The sequence below is a fragment of the Castor canadensis genome, chromosome 11, assembly GCF_047511655.1.
Source record: "Castor canadensis chromosome 11, mCasCan1.hap1v2, whole genome shotgun sequence".
Lineage (NCBI taxonomy): Eukaryota > Metazoa > Chordata > Mammalia > Rodentia > Castoridae > Castor > Castor canadensis.
In genome coordinates this window covers 92,298,660-92,325,029 of record NC_133396.1, presented here as the reverse complement: position 1 = coordinate 92,325,029, position 26,370 = coordinate 92,298,660, and the positions used below count along the sequence as shown (strand labels likewise).

Genomic DNA, 26,370 nt, shown 5'->3' with positions numbered 1-26,370 from the left:
TTCTACTCTGTAAGCGTGTTGTTACCTTGTTTTTGATTTTTATTTTTATTTTGGTGGTACTTGGGTTTGAACCCAGGACCTTGCCCTTGCTAGGTAGTTGCTCTACCACTTGAACCATGCCCCCAGCCCTCTTTATTACTTGTTTATATACTTCTGTGAGGGTTGTGTGTGTGTGTGCGTGTGTGTGTAGTCCTTGTGCTTGCTAGGCAGATATTTTACTGTTTGAGCCACATCCCCAGTCCTTTTTTTGCTTTTTTTTTTTTGGATAGAATCTCACATTTCTATCAGCCTGGGACCACCACAGTCCTCCTACCTAAAGCTAAAGTATCCCTCATAGTTGAGATGACAGATTGTCACCACCATGCCTGATTTGTTGGTTGAGATGACAGTCTCGCTAACTTTTTCCTGGACTGGCCTTGAACCTCCTTCATCCTCCCAATCTCTGGGATTACAGTTGTGAGCCACCCCCCCCATATATACCCCCACCCCCTGCCCCTGCCACCACCATTTCCATGAGGTTTAGGTTGATTACTAAGCTCTAGCTTAGAAAGGTAACATACTTTAGATAAAGGCTAGTGACATTGACAGTTACTTCAAAAGAGCCCTAAATTTGACACTAAAATAATCTGTCAGTTCATTATCCAATAGTCCTATTACATTTGCCCAATCCATTTACTCTGCTAGACAATTTTTTCATACAATTAATGAATGAGTCTTTCCCTTCCCTTTCCAGCAAGTTTCCTCCAAGCCTGTATGCTGTCAGGGTTTCCAAAGCACACCAGGAAGAAATAGCAGGTACTTTTCTTGTGACCCTGGACCCACTCATCAGTCAACTGCTTGCATGCCAGCCTTTCATGCAGGTGGTTTTGGATAGAAAAATAGGTAAGCTTCAAAATAGATTTAATGTTAAATATCTATTACTTATAATATGTTAGAGGCAGGGTTATTTTCCCATATAATCATTCTTTTTTAAAAGTTTTATTTAAAATTCCTCCCATTTTTATTGAAGCGTGTTTCTCACTTTATAAAGTTATGCCTGTAATTTCTTTATAATAGCAATTAAATTTCTGCTGAAAATATTTAGGGTATGTTTTTACTAATTTGTTGCAACTTAATTACCTGTAAGACCTGCCATGTGAACTACAGTTCCCACAATGCCTGCTTCTGGTTGTTGTGATGGATAAGCTGCCCTCGCAGCCTGTGGATGTACAGACACTGTGGTGTGCAGAAAGCCAGCTCTCAGAGTCTGCAACCAGGTAACACACATGTTGTTTCTATCTAATCATGTTACTGGTGGTTTGGAATGCCCTAGTATTTGAAATGTCTTAAGTTTAAAGCTACACATAGTGCATAGTGTGTGTCTATAATCCCAACTGCATTTAAGGGTGAGTCAGGAGGACTGATGAAGCCCAAAACCTGGCTCTAAGCTTCCTTTTCACCTCCTCAAAAAGCAAAGCACATCATATTCTATTGCCATGTACTTTTGCTTCATGCCCTTTCATGCATTTCGAACACATAAACCTGGCTTCTGTAAGGCTGGTTATTTGTCTGCCTTATACACAGGCTTTGTCTTCTTTATCTGTTTATATTTTACCTAGCTTTAATTTGTCACTTAAATCCTTTATGAAGTTTTCTTCAACCATTGCAATATTAAAATGATTCTTCCCTTTCTGAATTTTTTACTACTTATTTTGTTTCGTCTGTAATATCTTATTTATCTGTTTTTTAATCCTTAAAGACCTTTGACTTTGATTTTGTATAACTGAGTATATTTGGTAAATGATGAACCTTTTTTTGTGTGGTACTGGTGCTTGAACTCAGGGCCTACACCTTGAGCCACTTTACCAGCCCTTTTTTGTGATGGTCTTTTTCGAGATATAGGGTCATACAAACTGTTTGCCCCATCTGACTTCAAACTATGATCCTTCTGATTTCTGCCTCCTGAGTAGCTAGGATTATAGGAGTGAGCCACCAGTACCTGGCTTGAAACTGTTTTTTGTGCAGGAAAATTCTTCAAATTCTCCTTCAAAGAGTTTCTCTGACAGTTTATTTTATGTGTATACATATTTGTAAGGTATTAGCAACCATTTATTTACCTGCTAATTAGTAACTTATTAATGTTGGGTTCAATGTTCTCAATTTTCCTGCAGGATATCTCTACTCAAAGCCATTTTCTACAGTTTTGAGCAGTGTTCTGGTGAACTCTCTCTACCTGTTCATTTACAGGGAGTAGAGAGTAAAGGACAAGCTGAGGTGGCTGTGACCTTGTATCAGCATGTTTGTGTTCATCTGTGTACATTTATCACTTCCTTTCATCCTTCATTGTTCCCTGAGCTGGTGAGCAGGTTACTTACTGGGATACATGGAGGTTACACTTTTGCTTTTGAGTGAAATTGTGATTTATGTGCAGAAAGAAGAGTGGGAGTAGTTAAAAAATATCCCTTTGTAAATATTATTCCCTCAACTTGCACATTTTACCCTTTAATTTGGTCGTGCCTTAAGAAATAGTAATCCTTGATTCCTATAGTACTTAGCTCTAATATTTTAAACTAAAATATTTGAGAAAACATTTTAAGTGGGAAGGTATGGAAAAAGCATTGTAAGGTAGGAAGAAATGAGAAGAAGATGTGACCTAAGTTTAGTAAAAGAAGTAAATAGTAGTGTGCAGTATTTTGTCTTGTATAGATTGATCTCACGCCTGATATAGATGATTTTATTTTTAATGGAATTGGATAAGAGGTTGAGAAAGTTCTAAGAAAAATTCCTAGAATTTGTGTAGGGATCAGTATTGTTTATGATACTATACAATGGGATACATCTAGCATATTTTAAATATTACATGTGAATAGTTTAAGGCAGAAGGAAAACTATAAGGGTATATTTCATTATTGCATTAAAGCTTTCTGCGTACTTAAAGAGTATATGTGTTCTAATGGTTGAGTTACCATACTGAAAACCAGGTTTGATTCCCCATAGCCTGACATGATTAACGCATAGTAGGTGCTCAGTAAATGTGGATGGAGTGGTATCCCAGGTTCTTCAGATGCCACAAAGTAGAGCTTTATACTGAGGATCTGTTCTTTGGATTCTGATAGTGCCTTCATGTTTTGTGTGAGAAATATGATTTTTCATGAGATATAGCATGTTTAATAAATTAACATTTCTGTTTTTCATTAGGATGCTGCTCTATTGGATGCTGTGCTTAGTTCTAAAATGATCACCTCTTTGTTAGCTATGGATGCATGGTGCTTCCTTGCTCGGTACGAGATACTTCTGTTTGGGCATTTGGTTTGGTTTTTAGTAGTGACTAACGGTAAATGATTTTATAGTTTTAAGTTCATAGAAAAATTCTGTTCCAGTAATTCTTTAATAGCACCTCAAAATAGTTTGATTTTATAACACAGTACTAAATTAGGAAACAGGGAACCATTCCCTCTTCTTTGGTTCAAGCCAATAGCTGAATATTAGGTGGTTTTGTATATTGTGATGTTCCTTGGTCATGGACATAGACGTTGAGTGTGCCTAATCTGAAATCCAAAATGCTCTTGAGCACAGACATGATGCTTAAGTGGAAGATGGCACACAATGAAACTTTGTTTCATGCACAAGATTATTAATAATATTGTGTAAAATTACCTTTGGGTTATGTGTATAAGAAGCATATGAAACATAAATGAATTTCATGTTTAGGCTTGTGTCCCATCTCCAAGACACTATGTATATGTAAATATTCCGAATCTGAAAAAATCCAGAATCTGAAGTACTTCTTCTAAATCAGTTTAGAAAAGAGATAATCAGCCTGTAACAGTAGTTTACATGTCCTCACCAGAATAGTTATAGCTTCATGGATGTTTATCTCCTTTTTCTGAATAATTGTAGAATCTCAAATTGCCTTCTTTGTACATTGCAGATATGGTACTGCTGAACTCTGTGCACACCATGTCACCTTAGTTGCTCATCTGGTGAGTACAGCTGCAAGGTCTGAAACACCCCCTTTCCATGTGTTTTCTTAGGGGATGTGGTAATTTTGAAGAATGTGAATAACAAAAGGATAAATAGTATGGTAGCTAAATTGTTTTGACATTATTCTACATTAATCCTGATACTAATAAAGTTCAGTACTAAAAAACTTTTATGTGTAAAACTTGGGAAATTTCCTCTTTTCAGAATTTTATAGAGTTCCACTGGTTATTCTGGGAAATAAAGACCAGGATAACTAAGATAAAAACTGAATTGAATGCAAAAAAGAAAATAAGAGTTATTATAATGTTGATAACAAAATGTTCATCTTGTCCTTTTTTTAATGTGACTGCAATTGATTCTTGAAGCCATGTTTTGTAGTACAGAGAGACAGTGACTTAATGATTTCCTTTAATCTTTTTGATGTTGATAGTTTTTGTTTTTAAATTTTGAAATGATGATGTGTTCCATATGAGATGGTTATGACCTGCCATTTTTTTGTCCTGAAGTGAATTATCTTACCTTCCATGGCTAATAGTCTGATCATCATTTACTGTACTGAATCGCTAACATATCTTGCACAAAACTGATTTTGATGTTAATATGTTTTATATATCAGGGTAAATCTTTTAATGAAGCATCCATCTTACAGATTTATATCCACCTATACCTCTGCACTACTGTGCTTAGATCTAAGAAGTGACAGATATTAGGGACTAGACATAGTGGGTCATGCCTGTAATCCCAGCTATTTGGGAAGCAGAGAGAGGAGGATCATGGCTCCAGGCCAGCCTGGTCAAAAAGTTAGTGAGATCCTATCTCATTGTAGGTCATGCTTGTAATCCCAACTTTATGGGTGGTAGAGGTTGGAGAATTTTGTTCAGGCCAGTCTGGGCAAAAGTGGGATACTTGTTCTGAAAAGGAACTATAGCTAGAATAAGGACTAGGCATATGCCTCAAGTGGTAGAACACTTGCCTTGCAGGCTGTCCTGAGTTCAGTACTGAAAAAACAACCACTAAATAAATAAATAAAATTTAAAAATAAAAAAACCTGAGATGTTCTCTGAATTATCAAAACAGTAATTAAAATAGAAATTACAAAGTATTGTTTTTAAGTATGTCAGATTTTGTTATGGAAGCAGTCTAGGCTCATTGAAAAAAATTCAAGAAAAGCCTCATTAAAAATTAAAATTAACTATAATCTTATCCCCCAGAAAGAGTCATTAATATTTTGACATATAATTATGGTGTTAAATCTCTCATTTTAAATGAGGTAATCTCTTCTCTGTGCTATTTTTCCAGATAAAATCTTGCCCTGCAGAATGTTACCAGCTCATCAATCTGTCAATACTGTTGAAGCGTCTCTTTTTCTTCATGGCTCCACCCCATCAGGCAAGAATATTGTCTTTGTTACTGTTCTCAAGCAACTGATGAAAACTGGATTCAGATTCCCTTAAAGTGCCCCCCCATTTATGCTGAATTTAAATGTTGATGTGATTTGAGCATAAAATTTTAACATTGATTGCTTTGCTTATTGATTTTAGGTAGGTATTGATTTTGATGTTGCTGCTTCAAAAAATAATCTGATAATCTGATTCCATCTTCCTGAAGTACCTCTTTGCCCTTGCTTTTCATATATTTGGTGTACATGCAGTGAAATAGTTCTGTATTCTCGGTTAATTTACTTTGAAGACACAGAATAATATCCTTTCAATGTTGGCTCTTTTTCATAATAAATAAGTTGAACATTTAGGGAAAAATTGCAAGTATGAGGAGCCTTAGCTGTGTGCTGCTATGAAGGAAACAAGTTCTGCCATGACTGAGGAGATTCTTACCTGCACAGGCCTGGGTATCCTTGTGCAGTCTGTTGGACTGGTCACATCAGAAATCCTGTAGGAGGTTGTTTTTTATAAATGCAAGTTTTTAGACTTGAACCTGAGAATGCAGCCATGGGTATGAAGTAAAGCTCAGTCAGTGATTTGTTATTGTTTAATTCCTACATGACTCTGATAGGGAGCCAAGCTTGAGAATCACTAGGTTAGTGAAGGGGACTTGCCTTTAAGTTCCTACAGGCTTGGGCTTGAGATCTGAATTAGTTTCAGTGATGCAGAATTAGCATAAATAAAGACAATTTCAGAATGATTATGCTTTAGTTAAAGAAGAAAAAAAAGTGATGAATGATAATTTGTGGGGAAATGCCAGTATATTTGGATATATACAGTACTGGGGATTTAGGGGGTGGCTCAAGTGTTAGAGTGCCTGCCTACCAAGTTCGAGGCCCTGAGTTCAAACTCCAGTACTGTCAAAAAACAACACTAAAAACAATCTCTGTGAGGCAAAGTTTTGTGTTTCAGTATGGGGAATTAATTATTGAGTATGTATAACTGTTAGTAACTAACTCGTTTCATTTGAAAAAAGCAAAAGTTCAGAGTTACCTAGTTGTAGGGAAAGTATTTAATGCCTTATTTAAGGGCACTAATAGTTGTGTTACTATTTTTATGTAAATAAAAATCACTGTATTTGCATTTTAAGTCCACAGGTGTATCTCTTCTCAGTTTTGAGGAGGGAGCTCATTATCCTCTATGTATTTACCCCTTCTTCATTCCTTATGAACTATTGTTAGCCTTAGCAGTTTAAAATCATTTATTTTGGTGGGTCTGGGATTTGAACTCAGGGCTTTGAATTGCTTGAGCCATACTTCCAGCCCATTTTGCTCTGGTTATTTTGAAGACATGGTTTTGCAAATTGTTTGCCCAGACTGCCCTTGAGTCTTGTTTTTCACAGTCTCGGCCTCCCAAGTAGCTAGAATTACAAATGTGAGCCAGCGATGCCCAGTGTGCAGTTTTAAACATTGAAAATGTTTTTGAAGCTAGAGTTTCAATAGAAACCAAAGTTTCAACCTGAGTTCATAGAATCTTGAATTCTATGTAATAAATTTTGTTAACCTTTTTATATTGTCCAAGGCATTTTATATATATATACATATAATATATAATTTATATTTATGTATGTAGTATATAATTTATATGTAAAATTATATATACAAATATATATAAATGATATATATAATATATAAATAATATAATTTATATATATAAATTAAATAATTATATATTATATATAATTTATATTTTGAGAAGGGAATTGTTCACGCACTCATTGAACTTTATTGTAAAGAAGAACAATATTTGAAGTGATGTTCACTAGTTAGCATGATTCTCTTGGCTTTCCTGGTGCAGTTTGGTTTTTATGATAAAGCTACTTGTTATATTGGACACTTATCAAGAGAACCATTTTTCTGACTAGCCTCTATCACAGCAGCTGACCACATAATCTCTTGCTTGTTTTGACAAGCTAAGTATTTTGTGCAAATGAAATAAAATTCAAATACAAATATAGCATATTACAGAAAAGTTTGTCAACTTTAAAATACTGCTTTGGGTTTAAAGGGGAACTTTTCCTGAGTTTTTGATGTAGGAAAAGTTTTCCTAGATTAAGGACATTTAAGATGTAACTTGAATTGCTTCATTTCTTTAAAAATACAATATACTTCCTAGTTAAATTGTACTTCAGTAATTAAGTGCATCATTGTTTTGTTGTTTTTTCCGCAAGTTTAATTAAAACTTTAACTGCTTTTTAGAACTTTTGTTTCCCATTAGTATCTAGTTTTGTTGACACCTGCATTTTAATGGAACAGTACTGCTTCTCTGTAAGCAGTAAGCACTTAGAATTGTTATCTCAGTTGTAAGAATGGATTTGCTAATTACACTTTTTTTGTTTTGTGGCTTACCTTTGTGAAACTAATTTAGGATGTCATCTAAAGTTTAGCACAACCAGCTAACCTATTTGAAAACTGGAAGCTGTGTTTGCTTCTTTTAAGTTCTATACTGTAGTCAGCTGAGATAACTGTAAGCTAGAAGAATTGGCTTAATAAATCTTGTTGGCATATTTGGAATGTTACTTTTGAATAACTATACAAGGTGTTGAGTACTTACAAAGTTAGCAGACCTAATGGATAGTCTCAAGATAAAATATCTGGTGTGATTTAATAATAAAATACATTATTTAACATTTCTTAATATATTTTGGCTTATTACTTGGACTTTTTATTAGTGTATATTATACCCAGTAAGGGTTTTACTATATTTCCATAAATGCATATAATGACTTGGATCATATTAGCCCATCTGTTAGTCTTTGTCATTCCTCCCTCCTTTATGTTTTTCTGATTTTTAGTGGATTTCATTGTGGCATTTTCATATGTGCATATAATGGACTTCAGTTATATTCTCCATCCCATCACCCTTACCTCCCCCCACTCCTACACCCCCTAGTGCATTTGTATCCTGCTTCATTTAAATTATATTTTTTATTTTGGTAACAAATGCAGCAGCAACAAAAACAATCACGTTCAAAGTCACCTTGTATTGGTACCTAGTGATATTTCCATGTAATTAAAAAGCCTTTTAATATATTAAATGAGAAAGTTAATACTTAGTTCTTGTGCATTCAGTCATCCAGTTGTCTTAGGTTATTCTTACTTCTTTTACAACTTATTTCAGGTGGAGTTTATCCAGAAGTTTTCTCCAAAAGAAGCAGAAAATCTGCCTCTATGGCAATATATTTCCTTCCAGGCGTTTTCTGCTGAACTTAGGAAACAAACTGCACATGAAGTTACCAAAGTAGGCACTGCACAGTGCAGGAAATGGCTAGGCAGCAGTCGTACTTTGGAAGAACTCGAATCTCTGGTAATTTTGATTGCTTTGATTCATTTAGCGCTGTTTACTGAGCACTGTTTCAGGTAATAGGTTGGTAATACGATAAACATAGTCTTTGCTGTCTCTAAAACCTAGGAAGATTTTCAGATTTGTACATTGTAAAGGGATCTCTGAGAACTTAGTGTTATCTTGATGTAATTGTATTGGGAGTGGGTGTTCCCTGTATTGCCTAAGACGTGAGACAACATAAAATAATTCATTTTTGTTGGTGCGTGTCTGGATTAGGCAGTTTTTTTGGTTTTTTTTTTTTTTTGAAACAGTGTTTTGCCATGTATCCCAGGCTGGTCTTGAGTTAGGAATCCTGTCTCTGCCTTGCAAGTGCTGAGATTACAGGCATGTGATACCATGGCAAGCTTGGACACACAATTTTAACAAAATACAACCTGCATTTTATGCAAACCTGCTCTGAACTTTTATATAGCTTTCTACTTAGAATATTTTCTTATAAAATGATGGACTACAAAAGACTTATTTGCCAGAAGTAGAAAATATGTGATTTTTAAAAGTTGACTAGATATAGCACATGTAGTTAAAGTTTCCAGTTCAGTGTTCATTTGCCCATTAATTTATTCAACAAATATATTTTGTGCTAACCTCTGTTCTAGGCATCAGGAAGTAGATATATCAAGGAAGAAAATAAAAGTTTTTGTCTTATGGGCTTATATTCTATACAAGCTATACAGTACAGTGTATGGTAAATGGAAAAAAATTAAGAAAGGATAGGGACATGGCACTTGGAAGCCTATTTGCAGTTTTTAAATTAGGAGTTCAGGGTTTTCTCAGGGCACACATTCCTATACTGAGTAAATATTCTGATATTGTTATATAATGATAGTGGACCATAAATGTGATAATGTAAAAACATTTGCATATATCCAGAGGAAGTAAGTCTTTATATGTCTTCATTTGGGAAGAACTATTAAATACCTATTTACAAGTTGGTTATATTTATTGAGGTTTGCATTTAATGTGCACTAATTTCTAGGTACCCAGCTAGCTCAGTTAGTAGATTCTTAATGTGTATTATACTCCTGTAATAAAGGGAAAATCTCTTTTTATATTAGGTAAAAGCACCAGTTTTCTAAAATTGAATAATCCCTTGAACTAGGACCCAAACTCACTGAAACAGGCATATGTGTAAAACAAAATTGGTAAATCTTGAGTAAGTAATTACATAAAATTAAGTGTAGTTGTTTAAGTATAATAGGTTAAAGTCATTGTTACTGATCAGTAGGTTTTCCTGTGGCCTTCACCCTAACCCATACCTCAAACAATTCCATTCCTGGCCAGAGAGAGAGAGTTCAATATTTATACATGTAGGTAAGGTTTTTAGTTTCAAATTCTAGGTAGTACACTTCTCAAGGACTATATTTGCTTATTAAATGCAGTGTTGCTGAGAAATCTCAAAGTGTAGAACAACAGTAAAAATCTAGTAACCTATAAACATTGCTGGTGCATAATGTGAAAAAAATAGAACTTTTCATTAATGAACTGCTGACCATATGTGTAAATCCTGTTTATAAAGAAAACTGTATACAGTTTTAATAAAAATATACTTGTATTAAAGAAACAGCTATGAAGATGGCTTCAGCTCTTAGAAATATTATTTTACATGGATTTATATGAAGAGTTCTGAGTAACTCATACAACTTTTGGGCAGTTGAGCTCCTGGTCCTCCAGACTGCTTTCTAAACTCAGGTCCTTTCCCTTTTTCCCCGTTTAGAACATAGCACTCTCTGCTTTGCTTGCTGTATGTAATTCTGCTAGTGAAGCTTTGGATATTGGACAACAAACTGAAGTTATTGAAGTTGCAAGTCAGCTCTGGGTTTTTTTAAATGTTAAACAGGTAAGGAAAGCCTACTGACCATTTCTCTGAAGAACAAAAATACTGAAAAATAGTACTGAAATTTCCCTATAGAGTACAATTTTATCTAATTCCTTTCGGTTCTTAGTAGAACTTGTGATGTACTCTCTCAGGAAGTTCACTTTCAGAGACTGATGGCATTATATTAGTAATATTAGGATCTAGTAAAGTGACAGTGATAGTCTATTACATATTTGCATGATTTGTTGGACTTTTAAAAAAATTTCTTCTCCTGGCTATTAGGTAGAAAGGGAAAAGAAAAAGGGAAGTATGGATAAATAAAGAGTAACACAGGGGCAAATATCAAAGACATAAATAAGCATGTATGGAAGTGTCACGATGAAACATGTTACTATGTACAGTTTATGCCAATAAAATACACACTTAAGAAAATGTCTTCCCCTTATTATGAGGGAGATAGAATGAGAAGGGAAAAGGGGAAGGGAGTGTAGTAAAGAGTAGTAGAGAAGGTAAATATGAACAAAGTACATTATGTGCATGCATGGAAACAATGAAATCCCTTTGTACAATTAATATATGCTAATAAAAAATCTCTTCCCCTATTATTTCTGTTCTCTCTTGGGTTAATATAGCCTATTTTTATGATTCTAGGATCTCATAAAATCTTTTGGGTACTGAGAGAAATGTGACTTAAGAGGGAAAGGGTCTAGTGGATGGATGTTACTAATTTGTATTCCTCTTCCAGGAGTCATGATCTGGCTAAAATTAGAATGACATATATTCCATACATGGCTATAAAACTTATGTTTCTTAATTTAAAAAAATCAAAATATGTCTTTGACTAGTTAATAATAAATGTGACTTTGACAACCAGCGGAAGCAGAAGGCAAAACCTGTCTGTACTTTTTGGAAATAATAGAAATGATTGTACATCATTAATGCCTATTAATGGTCACATTGCCCTCTTGCAGAATTTTGACTTCAATAAGTGCCTTCTGTTGATGCTTATACATCATTTAATAAATAACACAGGTTATCTGTGTTAGGGATATACCTTAACAATAGTATGACATAAGCAGTAGGTATGAAGATGACGGTACATATATAAAGTAATTAGATCCCCTTTAGAGTTAAATCTGGATTTGATTCATGGCTCTTCTTTTTCCTAGCCTTGTTATCGTCAGCAAATTATTTAACTTCTCTCACCCTTTTTATTGGTAAAGTAAGAATAATAATATCTATACCTTGTAAAGTTGCTGTAAGTCATAGGTGAGATAAAAAATATAAAGCACTTAATCTATTGTCTGGTATATAATAAATGCTCAAAAAACTTACTATTACAGCTGTTCTCGTGTAATTGAAAATTTTCACCAATACTGTTTCTTATTTAAGGTAACCAGTCAACCCTATGTTCAACAGACATTCAGCCTTTTACTTCCACTTTTGGGATTTTTTGTTCCAACTGTAGATCCTCAGCTGATAAGTCAGGTAATAATAATGATGAAGTTGATGTTTTCTTTGTTAAGGAGTTTGCCAAAGTGGTCTCACTTAACTTCATAGATTGTCTGTTTTAATGATTTATTCCTTAGTTTGCTCATAACCTCTTTCTTGATGAACTAAATGTGTCACAGATTCATTTATCTTCATCAAGATGTCTCCTTCCTTCTTTCTAGCATTTGGTATATTGGAATGTTCATTCAGTCATTTTCTGTTCTTCCCTATCATATTAGGCTGAATGTTTTCTCTATTGGGTAGTCAGAACTTTTTGTGGTTGCTGTCAATTTCCCAAGGACTCCTAAGTCCCTCAGGTTAGGAATCATAGTTCCTGTGTTAAAAACCTATTCATGGCATTTCCAAAGGCATTTTCAGCAGCTATAGATTTTGGAATATTACCAACATAAATTAAAGGATGATCTTCATTGTTTCTTTGAAGAAATAAAATTATTTTGAAAGCAGAGTACTGCAGAGGGCATAATCTCTTTGGAACCTGGCTTATATGGCTGGAACAGGCAAGTGTGAGCCACTGGGAGATCCTTGTGGTGGAGCTTCATAGGTTCTGAGCCATCAGAGAAAGAGAATGAGAAAGGCCTTTTTATGTAAAGAGTTAGAGGCTTTGGAATGAGTCCATACTAGATAGAATTGAACCCTAAAATTAGGAGCTAGCTTTGGCTCAAGGTCAGATAGTAAACAGAAACTGTTAAGAGGAGAAATTAACACTTCCTATTTAGGAAAATGATAGAAGAAATGACAGACATCGTTATCTTGTGGGGTGGGATAGAAAGAATAGAAACTAGTAATAGCTTTGTTTTGAGCATCTCTTTAGTAAATGGTGTGTATACAAATTACCAAGTATTAATTATATTTTTTAGTAACTGTGTAACATGAGGTTCTAAATTTAAAAGAATGAAATTACAGTAAAATAATTGACCATAGTAATTTGGATTTGCTGATCCTGAAAGTTCTAAGATTCTTTTTGAAAACTTAAATGCTGATAATTTTAACGTGCCTACTTTTGAAAAGCTTAAACCTCTTAAGATTCCACTGTAATTTCTCATAGGAATTACTTCCTCTTTGACTTTACTTTAGTGTTCCTTTAAATCAGGAGTTTGCAAACTATAGCCTTCTGGCTTAACTTTTACCCTTCTGTGTTTATCCCAAGAGCAAAGATTTGTTAAAAGCAAAACAAAAACAATATGCATTGGAGAATGTGTTGCCTGCAAAGCCTAAAATACTTAACTTATGTACCTTTTACCAAAGAAGTTTACCAAGCCTTGCTCTAAATAATGAATTTCTCCCAATAGATTTTGAAATACAAAATAATTTTTAGAGGTTTGGCATAGAAAGTTTTTCAGGAACACAAAATTTTTTTATTCCCAAGTGGTTGAAGGCAGGAGTCTGTGGTAAGAATACTGAAATAACTGACTCCTTCATGTTATTTTCTTATTCAGATTCTGCTGTGAAATTCAGACTTTATGAACTGTTTGGTTCTTCTGGCTTTTGTGTTTCCTCCTGATGTAACTATCCAAATATTAGGTAGTTGTCCGTATACAGAATACTGTTTTCACTTATAAGGGCTCTTTGGTTTTTACCTCTTCAGGTAGTAACTTTACAGACCTCATTACTCAAATTAGAGCCTCCTGACCATGTCCGCTTGGCAATCGTGGATTTTGTACCTTCTCTAGGAAGACTTTTTATACCTAAAGCTATTCAGGTAATAAACTCCTAACTGTTGTTCCTGTGCTATTAAAAATAAAGTCTCTGTAATGACTAAGGATGTTTTAGGCTTTGACTTCTGAAATTTCATTAATTACTAACAAAGAAGGTTGGAGGGAGAAAAAACACTGACATGAGTTTTTTTTTTTAGAAAAATATGTTGATATACACATAATTTATTGGGTTGACTACTGTACTCTGATATAGAAGATTCTCATTAAGTTTGGCTCCAGCAGGAAAAACTCATGCCTGCCAGGCAAAAGCTTGGTAATTTACTGGAGTTATTCTCTTGATATTACATTCATGAAAGGGAATCTATTTTAAAAGTCAGTAATTTTGAAAATGTTGCAAAAAAGTGTATATAGCTGGCAAATGGGTATTTATAATTGTAATGGCTTAGGGAAACATGTACTGGAATTTAACACAGACCTCATTGCAAAAGAAGAGCCTCTTCAGTTGAGGGTTTGTCTTCCTTACTGTGTTCATCCCAAGAGCAAAGATTTGTTAAAGGCAAACAAAACCAATACGCAATGGAGAATGTGTTGGCTGCAAAGCCTAAAATACTTACTATTGGATTTTACAGTCAAAGCCCAGTAATTCTAGGTAGTTGACTTTGTTTTCACTTCCAAAAGAGAGAGAGAAAAATAGAACTTTTTCCTATAATCAGAGCAAGTATATCATGGACAATATCTTAGTACATGTTGATTAAAATCTTTGAAACCAAAAATTTAACTGATAAACTTCTTTGCTTATAAAAACAACACTAAACTATCCATTTCCATCCTGTAAACTATGTTTTATGAGATAGGTGTTGACAGCTTCTTTTCAGTTCTCATGGCAAAAGTATCCAAAGATACTTGAATTTGAGCTGTCTTCTTTTTACCATAAAATAAGTTTATTCCAAAGTACTGCATTTTGTACAGTTTTGGCGCCTACATGGGCCCAGAACCTGTGGGGAAAATTTTATTATCTGAAACTGCAATGCCTTTGTATACTCCCTGAGGGTGAAGCTATGTCCTGAGAAGTTTTGGGGGATCCACAAACATTTAAGCAGCATTTCAAGCTATGAGATAAACTGAGTTCTTGATGTGGCGGGTGCTGTTTTAATCACTGGTGATATGATAATCACCTGATAAATCCCCAGTCTCAGCCTGTTAAGAGGCAAATGTTGATTTATGTACTATATTAAATGGTGGTGAGCACTGTGGGGAAGTGGGGTATGGGATATGTATATGGGGAACAGTAGAGTCCTTAATAGGGTAAGAACTAAGTAAGAACCCAAAAGTGAGGGAATAAGCCATGTAGTATCTGGGAGGAGAGTTCCAACTAGGGGAGGGTTCAAAGCCTCTGGGGAGGAGCATGCCTGATTATTCAGGAAAGCCAGTTTTCTTTTTTCTTGAGCAAAAAGAATTTGCTCAAGATGTCCTAACGTGTTTTCTCTGTGTGTTCACTGAAACAGGATTATGCAAAGTTGCCAACATCCTGTACTTCACTGAAGTTTTTCTCTGTTTAATAAGGATTGGTTCTCTTTTTTTAGGACAAAATTCTGCCCAGCCTGTCTTATATTCTTGCCTTACTGCTAGCTGATAGGAATTGGCTGGTAGAACAACATACTTTGGAAGCATTTACTCAGTTTGCTGAGGTAATTATTTTATTTTTAGTGGGACTGGGATTTGAACGTAGGGCTTCATGCTTACAAAACAGGCGCTCTACGACTCGAGCCACAGCTCCAGTCCAATTTACTCTGGTTGTTTTGGAGATGGGGTCTCTTGAACTATCCCCGGGCTGGTCACGAATGACGATCTTCCCAATCTCAGCCTCCCAAGTAGTTAGGTATTACAGGCATGAGCCACCAGCTCCTGGCTGCTGAGTATTTATAAGACCAGTTTACCCCAGTGACTTGTGAAACACTGTAATATTTCACATATTCCAAACATTTCAGAAATACTTATTGAGCTCCTTCTGTGTCTTGATTGTAAAATTTAGTATTTCTCCTGGAGGAGCTATTTATTAATCATCTATTTTACAGGACCTCAAATGAGGCCTAGAAAAATGAAGGTTCTTTGATTAGCAAGAACTGGAATATCATTCAAAGAAATATGCTAACTCCCACATTTTCTTCCAGATAGCATCTTTTGCTTGAATGATGGTCTACTTCATATTGAAGTTATCCGGGGGGTTGATTGACGAACTGAAACTTGTTAGCTTGGTTCCAGCAACCCCTGTTGTGGGTTGTCTTCTTTACTCTGATCCATTGCTGTGTAATTATGCCAAAGGGTCATAAGAGAGTCCAAAATATTAGTGTGACTGAACAGAAGTAATTAAAGCCTAAAACACTAAACTTGTACAGAAGTTAATACTATATTATCCCTAGGTATCCTGGAAGAACTATGAGCTTACAGTCTTTGAGTATCCTTTAGCACTAAGTATTTTCTTCTAAAATTAATTTTAAATTAAGGTAGTTCTTAAAATTTGTTATTTGTCTTTGGAAGCTGCTGAAATATATTAAAATTGGTCTTATTTATCAATCTCTTAACAGGGAACAAATCATGAAGAAATAGTTCCACAGTGTCTCAGTTCTGAAGAAGCTAAGAACAAAGTTGTAGCCTTTCTGGAGAAGGTATTTATTTTTATATAGTTCATGTTTTATTCTTTATCATACTTTTAAAAAAATTTATATAATTATAACTAACTTAGATTAAACTTTGCAGAGTGCTCAGCACAGTGCTACCACAGATTGGCTGAAGTATCCGTAAGCAAAAATGCTTAGAAAGTTCTAAAACCTTCTGAGTGCCAACATGATGCAAGATATGGGAAATTCCATGCCGTGAAAGTTACTTTCATGCATAAAATTGGAAATATTGTATGAAATTACTGTCAGGCTGTGGTGTGTAAGAGGTATATGAAACAAAAGAATTTCATCTTCAGATTTGGGACCCATCCCCATAATAACTGTATATGGGAAAAAAATTTGAAGCACTGTAGATAAAGGATACTCAACCTATAGCAAGCAACTGAGAGCATAAGTTAGAAGTAAAACACCTAAAGTCACTGTGCCTGTAGTTTGGGATATGACACATGAGGACTCCTCAACTGTATTAGACATACCTGATTACATAAGCCTAAGAGGAAGTTTTTACTGTATTTTCAGTAGAATTTAGGCATGGCTTTTGTATACCAGTTGAGACCAACATCTGTTTTTCTAGACTATGACATTTTTAAAGGTGTTATTCCAGTTGTCTAGTTAGAACCAAAATTGTGAATCATGAGGATCTCATGTTTATGCGTACTCTGTGTATATACATTGTTTTTTGCCAGTGTTAGCCTATACAGTAAAGGCTAGCAGACTATCATTTTTTTCTTGGTAAGAGGACTCTTTTCTGTAGGGAAGAGTAACACTGTGAAGGGACTTTGTCCGTATTACACTAAGTGGAAGCATTTATAGATGGGTCCACCTAACTTCTCAAATTTGCCTTCTTCACAGGTTTAAGCCAAAACGGTTTAACATTCAGCATTTATAGACATATACACAAATTATATATCTTCTGCATATTACACTATTTGATATCTAGTGGAGAATGATGCTGATGTTTCCTTGGTTTTTCATGGAATTTGGCAGGCCAGGTTTGTAGATGAAACTGAAGCTGCCAAAGTGGAACGTGTAAAACAGGAAAAAGGTATTTTCTGGGAGCCCACTGCTAATATGACTGTAGAAGAAGCAAAGTGGCCATCTTTACAGGTATGGGTCAAACATTATCAAGAAATTCTGCCCTCATTACATACTGATAAAACAAAAACTAGTTTGGTTCAGTTTTTATCTTCATGTTGAATTTTAAATCTAACTCTAGTCATGTAAAATTGCCCAATTTTATGATAGTTGCACTTTTAAAACTCATACATACTCTTCCTAAAAATTACCAATGCATAGAATAATAGACCTAAGAAAAAGTTTTAAACATCATACTAAATACAGTCTTTCAATGTAACATTCAATTTGTAGTAACTATTGGAAGTTACGTATTATACTAGTGATTGGTGATGCCCAATGCAGTTTCTGAACCATGAAGAAAATCAGTTAACTTACCTTCCAAAATGTTTGGTTTGATTCTTTGCCTCATTCATCAAACCAGCCTCCTAATCATTTTTGGCAGTGTCTAAAAATCACATTTACCTATCAAACAGCAGAAATTTAACACCACTAAGAATATCTGAAATATTGTTTTAAGCACTAATATAATTTGGAATAGTACACTGTAAGATCAGTGTTGTGATAAGTTTTAGTCCCACTCTTATTAAAAAAAGTTTATAGTCATAACTTGTTTTTTTTTTTAAGACATGCAATTTTATGCCTGAAATCTAAAAGTTCAATATATCAGTTAAATGAATAAGCCCTGATGAATTTGAATTTACTGTGACATTCTTCAGGAAGATTGTGGTTATGAGATGTTGTGATCTCAACTGTTTGGAAGCCTGACATTTTTATTTTTTTCTTTTGGAGATAGGATCATGTTATGTAGCCCCAGGCTGGCCTTAAACTATCCTCCTTCCTCAGCCTCCTAATTGCTGAGATTATAGACCTTCCCCACTATGCATGGCTCCTGAAAGCCTAACATTTTCTTAGTTTGCTCCAAAAGCATCTAGAGAACTATAGTTCTCATTGATTAAAAAACAAAAATCACACTTGGGATTCTTTTCTAAGGACAGATTAAGATATATCAAGAATGCTCACTAGGAATTGGACTAGGTTGCGTTTCTCACTGGAAGCCCATTGTGGCAGGACTTTCTTCATTGTATACCTTATACAAACTAGGACACTGGATAGCACCTTGAGGTATTGTGACAAACCAAGAACACCTTCATGTATTGTTCTAGATGTCTGGGGGGTATGGTGGGGGACATACACTCCTGTCCTTGTGATCCAATAATTACACAAATTTATTATTTTCACAATGAGTATGTCTCATTTTTTTTCTCCTTTTCCAGCCTTATGCAAAAAGAGCCCGTCATGAGTTCCCCTCCGAAGAAGAGTACAGGTCAGCATTACAAGCAGCAGCAGGGGCCTTGGAGGCAACTGAGTCTTTGCTCCAAAAGTCTCCTGCTCCAGCCTGGCTTCTACTGGAAGTGGAGGCGCTGCAAGAAAGGATTGAAAAACTAAAACGTTATATACTGTAGGGTGAAACTTGAATGGACTGGACTATATTATCATGAGACAGAATTGGGTTTAATATCAACTGCTTGGATGTTTTGTAATTTAACTACTGTAATTATCATTGTACATTTTTTTTTTAGCACATATAAAAGAACTTTGGTAAAGGTAAATCTAGTGAAAATAGTCTTTATTTGACATTTAGAGAACAAGATTAGGAAGGGGGCACTTCTCATTAAGAACTTTGGTACAATGTAATACATGTGAACAGTAACTGCCCAGGTCTACAGAGGACCTTTCACTCCTATAGTACAACTGTAAACAAATAAATAAGCTGCCTAAGGAAACTTTAGCAATTTAAAGTCATTTATAATTTATAACTGAAATCATTTTCAGTAAGTTTTATTTCATAATAGAGCGTGTTACTCTTTTTCACTTTTAAAGAAATGGCACAAAATTAAGCTAACCAGATTCAATTTTTATATTTATTTTCTTTACTTCCAGAATTATCCTGGAAAAAGCAGTAAATTCAACTTTTCCTCAGCTACCCGCTCTTCATGGAAACTGGCCTCAGCAAATGTACACAGGCTCTTCGTTCTAGAAACCACTACTGTGAGCCTGACTGCCCAGGGCTTTTAGCCAGCACTCAAGGTTGGTCTCACAATTGAGTTGGCACAGACTTCACAAAGCTCATGGTATCAGAAAAACAGCCTGTCTTAGGGTTTTCTTGTCCACACAGTCTGCTTTTGAGGTATTAATTTTTTTAAAGGAATTCTCCTAAAGTTTAATTCACAGCTGTTGTCACCAGTTATTATCTTCCCAGTTCAGCTCTCCTTCTTCTCCCCAGCCTTCAGCCTCTCCCTGCAACAAAGCATACCAACAGCAGCCTGCTGAAGCAAATCATTTCCAAATTTGAAAAGCCAGGAATGTAAAAATGATCCAACACATGTTGTTTGATGCCAGAATATACTGCTCATGCTAAGTAAAATAACTTAATGCTGTAACTAAAAGTTGAAAAGCACAAGAACTGCTTTGGCTTGAGAATTACAAAACTACTGCAGTGGAAAATAACTTAGTTCTGTGCCTTACTTTATCATTTTAACCAACTGTGTACAGTAGTTACTTAGTTTCATTGGGAAAAAGCACATTTTTTATAAACCGGCTTATGAGGGAAATCCTTAAGTAGCACACACACAAAAGTACTTACCTCAGTCATTTCTGCTGCAGCAAATTTTGAGGAAAACTGCATCACTGGTGAGACATCATCCTTGATGGGGACCATCATTTCTGTCCTCAGTTCAGGTAAAATAAGAAAAGCAGCTGAAGGCTTAATTTCTGGGATCATATCAGCAAACCAATCCAACTCAGGATCTTGTATTGGTTTCTTTTTTACTTGTATAGTAAACTCTTCTCCTAAACCAAGTTCTGATCGACCCTTAAAGGGCCTCTCTTGTGGCAATGCTTTTGGTGGCTTGATTTGGTCTGAGTCATCCCCACTCTGTGTAAGACTGGTCTTTTCAGGTGGGCTCGTAGACTTTTCAGTGAGGGGAGGCAAATCAGGAATTGGCTTCTGCTCCCCTGAGGTAACAGGCACTACAGCAGAGATTGTAGCTCCTGGGTTTACTTGAGTACCTGAGCTTCTGGGTTCACAATCATTCCAAGATTCTTCCTCCACAATCAAGTTAGTGCACGGGGACTTGGCAGCATCACAGGGTTCTCTAGGCCAAATCTGAGTATTGATAGTTTGGTTCTCAGGCTCCTCAGGCTCACTCCAGTCAGGCCACTCCTCAGACTTTTTAGAGTCTGATGGGAAGTTTTCACTGTCCCCAGAAATATTTTTCACATCTGAGATTCCATTCATGGGAAATTTAATAGACTGAGAAAACTGATCACCTATAAGGATAAATATAAGAATTATTCTTATAAAATACTGGCTAAGAGCAAGAAATACACTTAGGGGAAGGTTAGCACTGTGGAAGTGCATAGATAAGCATCGAAGATGTCATGTAAGTTACCCAAATACTTACTGTATAGTATTTATATAATATTAACTTAATGGAAATATACCATGTGACAATTTAAGGTCATCCTTTCCTAAAATGCAGGCACTGTTCATTGGCACAATTGTCTATAAATAAATATACAAATGTTCTTATGTAATGTTATCCTCAAGATACTGTATTTGAAAGTGTCTGCAAGTAAGTTTGCCTAACCCACCTTATCCTTGATTTAAACAGATTTCCCTAACTGTCATTAAGGTTCTGAGAAATCTTGTGCACTGTTTAACTCCAATATCATTTTCCCAAATTTATTTAACTTGTAGAACTTTTTATTCACAATATGATTATTATCATTTTTCAGCACTATCATTTCTTGGTACAATTTGGAAGATGCATAAGGCATCAAAAGTCCCAAAGTATCTGGTGCAAAAAAGAATTCAAATAATGTCACCCTGTTCTCACCAGTTAGGAAGAAAAGTTATGTACATACCCAGTAATTTGGGGAGGTACCATGTAAGTTTATTATTATAATAAGAAAAATAACTATCAAAAATTGCCAAAGTTCCTTTAATTTTCAGAATTTAAATTTAATACTCTTAGGAAAACATTCATTGCAGCAATGGAAAAACCATATAAATTTAATATTTCTACCTGTCTTTTGTAAAAGAGTATTGTAGTAATCTTGCTGTATGTGCTTCTTGCTGTTGATGGGAATGTTGCCAGAAAAGAAACATTTAGGGAATATGCTAGAGGGGTTCTCCAAGATTGGCGAGATCTGACTGTGCTGGCTGCAGACGACGTGCATGGGAGAATCTGAAGGTAAATAAAAACTCCAAGAAATGAAAGGGATAGAAACTGCTTGTTGACCTATTATGTGTTTGATGAGCAATGGTTAAGAGAAATGGATTAACACAGATAAAATAACATATTCAAATATTTGAAGAAACATACCTATTATGGAATGTGTTGCTTGTCTCTAGTGGTATTTAAGGACAGGCTGTGTCCACTGCACATGGTGGTGACAGAATAAAAGGGATTCAAGTACTATACAGATACAATCTTTAGGATACCCCATTCCAAAGTTACAGCCTTTAAAAACATTTTGGTGGTGTTTTAAAATCGTAAGTGATTCTAATTTTCCTTGGAGACTCAAAGTCTTGTAAAAGTACAAGCCTAACAATATGAATGTACTTAATAACAGAAAACTATACACTTAGAATGGTTAAATTTTGTGCTGTGAATATTTAACCCCAACTGGGGGGTTGTTTCAAGAAAATGTTGTCTTTAATACTTTGCCAGAACGTTTTCACTCAAGATTGGATATTGGACAAAAAGTTGTAAAATTATGGCCAAATACTTCCTATGCCTTAAAATGAGAGTATGGGAGATGGCCAGGGTAAACTATCACTGTTAGGCCTCCAGCTTTCTTCACATTTCAAGCAGACTTATTTACCTTAATTATACCTTTCATAAATCTCAATATTAATCTTCATTCTTAAAAGCCTGACTTATATAGGTAAATTGCAAAAAACAGGAAAAGTCTAAGAATGCCTCCTCAATACATTCTGTTCCCTCAACATCACATCGTTACACAGTTTCTAGGTAGGTATGCTCTACCATTTGCATTACACACCCCGTCTTTTTTCTTTAACTATCTTTGACTGCAATCCTACTTACACCTCCTCCACATAGCTGGAATGGCAGGCATGCACTACTACACCTGACCCTTCTGATCTGTCATAAAGTCTTTAGCAAAATCATCTTAAGAAAAACCCATCTGCAACTGCTGTTCTGGTGCCTTTCCAATTCCTCATTAAGATTACAAAGTAATTCAGATGGATATAAATGAATGTATCATCAGCATATAGGATGTGTCTACATCTAGATAACTCCACCCAATAAAATAGACATGAATAAAGCTTCTTCTAATCCAATGTGCAAAGCTACTCTAACAACCCCAAAGCTTTATATCAAAATAATACTGCCCCTCTCATTGTGATATATATAAGCAAGCTTCTCATTTGCTGTTTGTTGTAATCTGCTAAGAGAATTGGTAACTATCAGTCCACACCAAAATTTCATGGCCAATCTATATTACTCCTTTTAAGCTTTTTGGAGCACAGTGACATTGGTTTCCTTAGCACCAAGGAAGAGTTAACTCTCTTTAAAACTTAAGGAGGCTTTAAAGCTTCAAAGATCTTAAGAATAGCATATGTGGTTAGTCTTTTTTACTAATAACTGTCTCTATGCACTGACTATTAATGAGAACTGAATTACAGATTCAGAATTTCATAACAAGGTCATGGTCCTATCAAGGTTATACAAATATACTGTGTAGATGACAAAATTCTTTTAAGTCCAGAAGTTAAAGTGCTACCTCCCAGGTAATGTACAATAGGAACAGACCAGAACTAAGGACTTGTTAAAGTACGTAAAATCAACAACTTTTTGCCAAAAGTTCAACAAAATGAAAAGAACTTAAACATCTAGTGTTAGAAAGAACTGTTACAACCTTTTGGGAAACTGAAATTGTCTACTAAGACTTAAAATACATCCTCTGATAAGCAAGTCTACTACCATCCTTTAGCAGTGAAATCCAAAGAACATAATGTATAAAGGTTATTTATGGTGGTACTATTTATAATAATTAAATACCTAGCTAGCATCCATAAATCACTTGATGAATTATATTCATTTTTTAAAAACTCCTCTAAATATGTGTAAACATACACTTGTGTGTCCTTTAGTGGGCTTAAAAAACAGGATTCTTAACTATTAGAGGTTGCCTTATACTCCTTATGAAGAGTTTAAAAGGGGAAATTAACTTTTTCCTCATACGTCTGTATCATTTACCTGAATATAAACTTATTGCATTACTTACGTGATATAAAATCTAGTAAAGTAACAGAATAAAAAACTAGACCTTACCTTCTGGGGAAAGGTCGATAGTTTTAGTAAAACTTGGGGCAGTGCGTTTAAAGATCTTCGTTCTTTCTCCTCCTACAACTACTTCTGGTCCAAGTAGAGAGACCAGCACAGCTAGGCTATGAAGTGTAATTGCCACAATGGAGTCACTGGTATCACGCAGGCCCAGTAATACCTAGGAGGGAAAGAGGTAATGAGTGGAAGAGTTAATGAATGTATACAACCACAATGCCAATCTCTCCCTATAAGGATGCAATCAGAATGTGCTTGCTCAGATGAACTACATTTTCTTAGGTATTTCTCAAACTATCTGAGGTAAAGGACCAATGTCTTCCCTTATCAATCCAGGTTGATATGTTTAAAAATACAATAAAAAAATTAAAGACATTGGAAACTTAACAAGATGACTCCATCAAATTGCTACAAACACAATTTTAAATGTTAACTCTCCACATCTGTATTGACTTCATCACAGAACCATTAACAAACAGTTCACAGACTGGCAATGTTCCTGGTCTTTTCCTCTCTTCTCAGCTCTATACACTCAAAAGGAGGCCCTTGAAAACCTTTGTGTATAATAAATATTAACACTTGCACCAAAGTGAGCCAATCACAGTCTCACACACAGCAATGCAAGCTGGAATTTAGAGAAACTGGTTACATTTGTGGTTTGCTTAAAGTGAGGACAGCAAACTTGGAAGTTATGTGACATTTGGCCATGTGCACACCAAAACAATGAGAACTAGTCTTCAGGGTTAAAAGTGAAACAGATGCAAAGAAAGGAATAAATATCTGTTAGACCATCTGCAACTGATTTCCAGGTTAGGTAGTCTGCATCCTTTTATTAACTTTTTTGTGGCTTTAGCTGGTTTAATGTGTGTTTCAGTCACTTGCAACCAAAAGCACCTTAGCTAAGATTGTCACATGCAGATATCAGAGATTCTGCTTTATGAAAACTGCAAAGCATGTGTACCAGCCAAACAAAAGACCAGGGTAGCTGGCCTGCCTAGTGGTATCAGTAATACTGAGTTCTAGTCCTAACTCTGCCAATTAATCATTCTATTTTTTTGGCCTAAATTTATCACATGAAAGAGCAAAGTTTTCCAACAGATATTAGTTCAATGCTAACAGGTAAGACACTCTCTCAGAACAAGGCCGTACAGCTAAAGCTTGTTTCTTTTGTATATGATTAGAACTCCTATGGTCATGATAGAACAATTTACCCATACCAAGAATCTGACAATCTCAAAACCTCTTCATCTAGTGAGAAACCCAAGTCCTATGCTTCTACCCTTTTATATGTCCTAACCCTCCCGTTATCACTGCCACAATTTTCTCCAATCATCATTTCTTAACTGAATTATTCTAACAGCTTCCTAGTTGATCTTTATTTTCTATGATCTGTCTTCCACATGGCTACTAAAGCAAACTCTAGCACACAGAAATTGGCCCAGTTTTTCTATGGGGGAATAATAGCAGTTATTAAAGTTAAATAATTAGGGCTACAAATTACTAATAAAGCAGCTTCCTAAATAATGAGTTTTCACTGTCTTCATGCAATGAGTATCTCACTCTGACCTTAGCCCAATTCTGAAACCTATGATAACATCTCCATTTCAGAGTTAGAGTGTTTCATTCCTCTTCTAAATTTCTAAAGACTATTTGTAGGGTTACAAATACTGCTACAAATGTAACTACAAAATGCTAGGTTGTGGGTAGTTACCCTCTAAAGTCAGACCCCAATGAAGTACACCTCTGAGCCCATGTTTAAACCCATCCCACAGAAGCCCTGAGAGCTCATGAAGCAAAAGACTGAGCTGCTACAAAGTCTAGTCTTTCAGCCACTCTCTCTAAGGTACCAAGAAGCCACTTTGTAAGTGTCAGCTCTGGTGAGGCCCCAGAGGACTGAAGCCTAAGCTGACATGTAGAGCAGCAGAACCTCCAAGCTAACTCCATTCAATGCAAAGAATCATTAGAATTAATAAAATATTTGTTGTTTTAAGGCAGTATATTTTGGGGTGGTTTCTTACATAGCAACAGATAAAACATTTTTCTCAATTAGCTCCTTGAACACAAAGAGCATGTTAATTTCATAGGGAAATATTTGAGAGTTATCATGTGGCTGTTTTTTTTGAACCTCTAGTAGGTTCAATAGATTCCTTCCAAATATCATGTCCATGAAGAATGTGACTCTTAGATTATGCTGGGTTAGGTAGGGAAGGCACCAAATTCAATGACCTTATAAGAAGACTAAGTGAAGCTGGGCATGGTGGCACATGACTGAAATCTCAGCACTCGGGCTGCAGAAGGAGGATCACCAGTTCTGGGCCAGCCCGCACTAGAGAGAAAGAACCTGTTTCAAAAAAAAAAAACCCAAGTGGAGATACACAGGGAGAAGGCTATGTGACAACAGAGGTTAGAATGATGCAGCTATAAGCCAACATATGCTGGGAACTACCAGCTACTAGAAGGTTTCAAGGAGCAAAGGTTTCTCCCCTAGAGTGTTCAGAGGAAGCTTGGTCC

The 26,370-nt window shown here is 35.4% G+C and overlaps 2 protein-coding genes across 11 annotated transcripts in view; one reads left to right on the top strand and one right to left on the bottom strand.

Annotated features, from left to right (window-relative positions):
* The window catches only part of Firrm (FIGNL1 interacting regulator of recombination and mitosis), a 44,786-nt gene extending 18,516 nt beyond the window's left edge, over positions 1–26,270 (top strand). For 4 of the 5 annotated variants that reach the window (XM_074047518.1, XM_020171042.2, XM_074047516.1 and 1 more), the window contains 14 exons: positions 734–882; positions 1,127–1,256; positions 2,151–2,337; positions 3,178–3,260; positions 3,911–3,962; positions 5,263–5,352; positions 8,523–8,708; positions 10,462–10,584; positions 11,956–12,051; positions 13,661–13,774; positions 15,314–15,418; positions 16,316–16,396; positions 17,396–17,515; positions 18,760–26,270. In XM_074047518.1, the coding sequence (XP_073903619.1) occupies positions 734–882; positions 1,127–1,256; positions 2,151–2,337; positions 3,178–3,260; positions 3,911–3,962; positions 5,263–5,352; positions 8,523–8,708; positions 10,462–10,584; positions 11,956–12,051; positions 13,661–13,774; positions 15,314–15,418; positions 16,316–16,396; positions 17,396–17,515; positions 18,760–18,948 (1,705 nt within the window). In that variant the 3' untranslated portion in view covers positions 18,949–26,270. The remainder of the gene's footprint in view (positions 1–733; positions 883–1,126; positions 1,257–2,150; positions 2,338–3,177; positions 3,261–3,910; positions 3,963–5,262; positions 5,353–8,522; positions 8,709–10,461; positions 10,585–11,955; positions 12,052–13,660; positions 13,775–15,313; positions 15,419–16,315; positions 16,397–17,395; positions 17,516–18,759) is intronic. The other variant, XM_020171043.2, reaches the window with a different exon arrangement.
* Positions 18,774–26,370, bottom strand: part of Scyl3 (SCY1 like pseudokinase 3) — a 35,665-nt gene continuing 28,068 nt past the window's right edge. For 4 of the 6 annotated variants that reach the window (XM_020171049.2, XM_074047522.1, XM_074047520.1 and 1 more), the window contains 4 exons: positions 23,851–24,022; positions 21,574–21,735; positions 20,130–20,815; positions 19,096–19,783 (listed from right to left, as the gene is read on the bottom strand). In XM_020171049.2, the coding sequence (XP_020026638.1) occupies positions 19,724–19,783; positions 20,130–20,815; positions 21,574–21,735; positions 23,851–24,022 (1,080 nt within the window). In that variant the 3' untranslated portion in view covers positions 19,096–19,723. Of the gene's footprint in view, positions 18,907–19,095; positions 19,784–20,129; positions 20,816–21,573; positions 21,736–23,850; positions 24,023–26,370 lie in introns of those variants that run through there. The other 2 variants (XM_074047519.1, XM_020171052.2) reach the window with 2 other exon arrangements.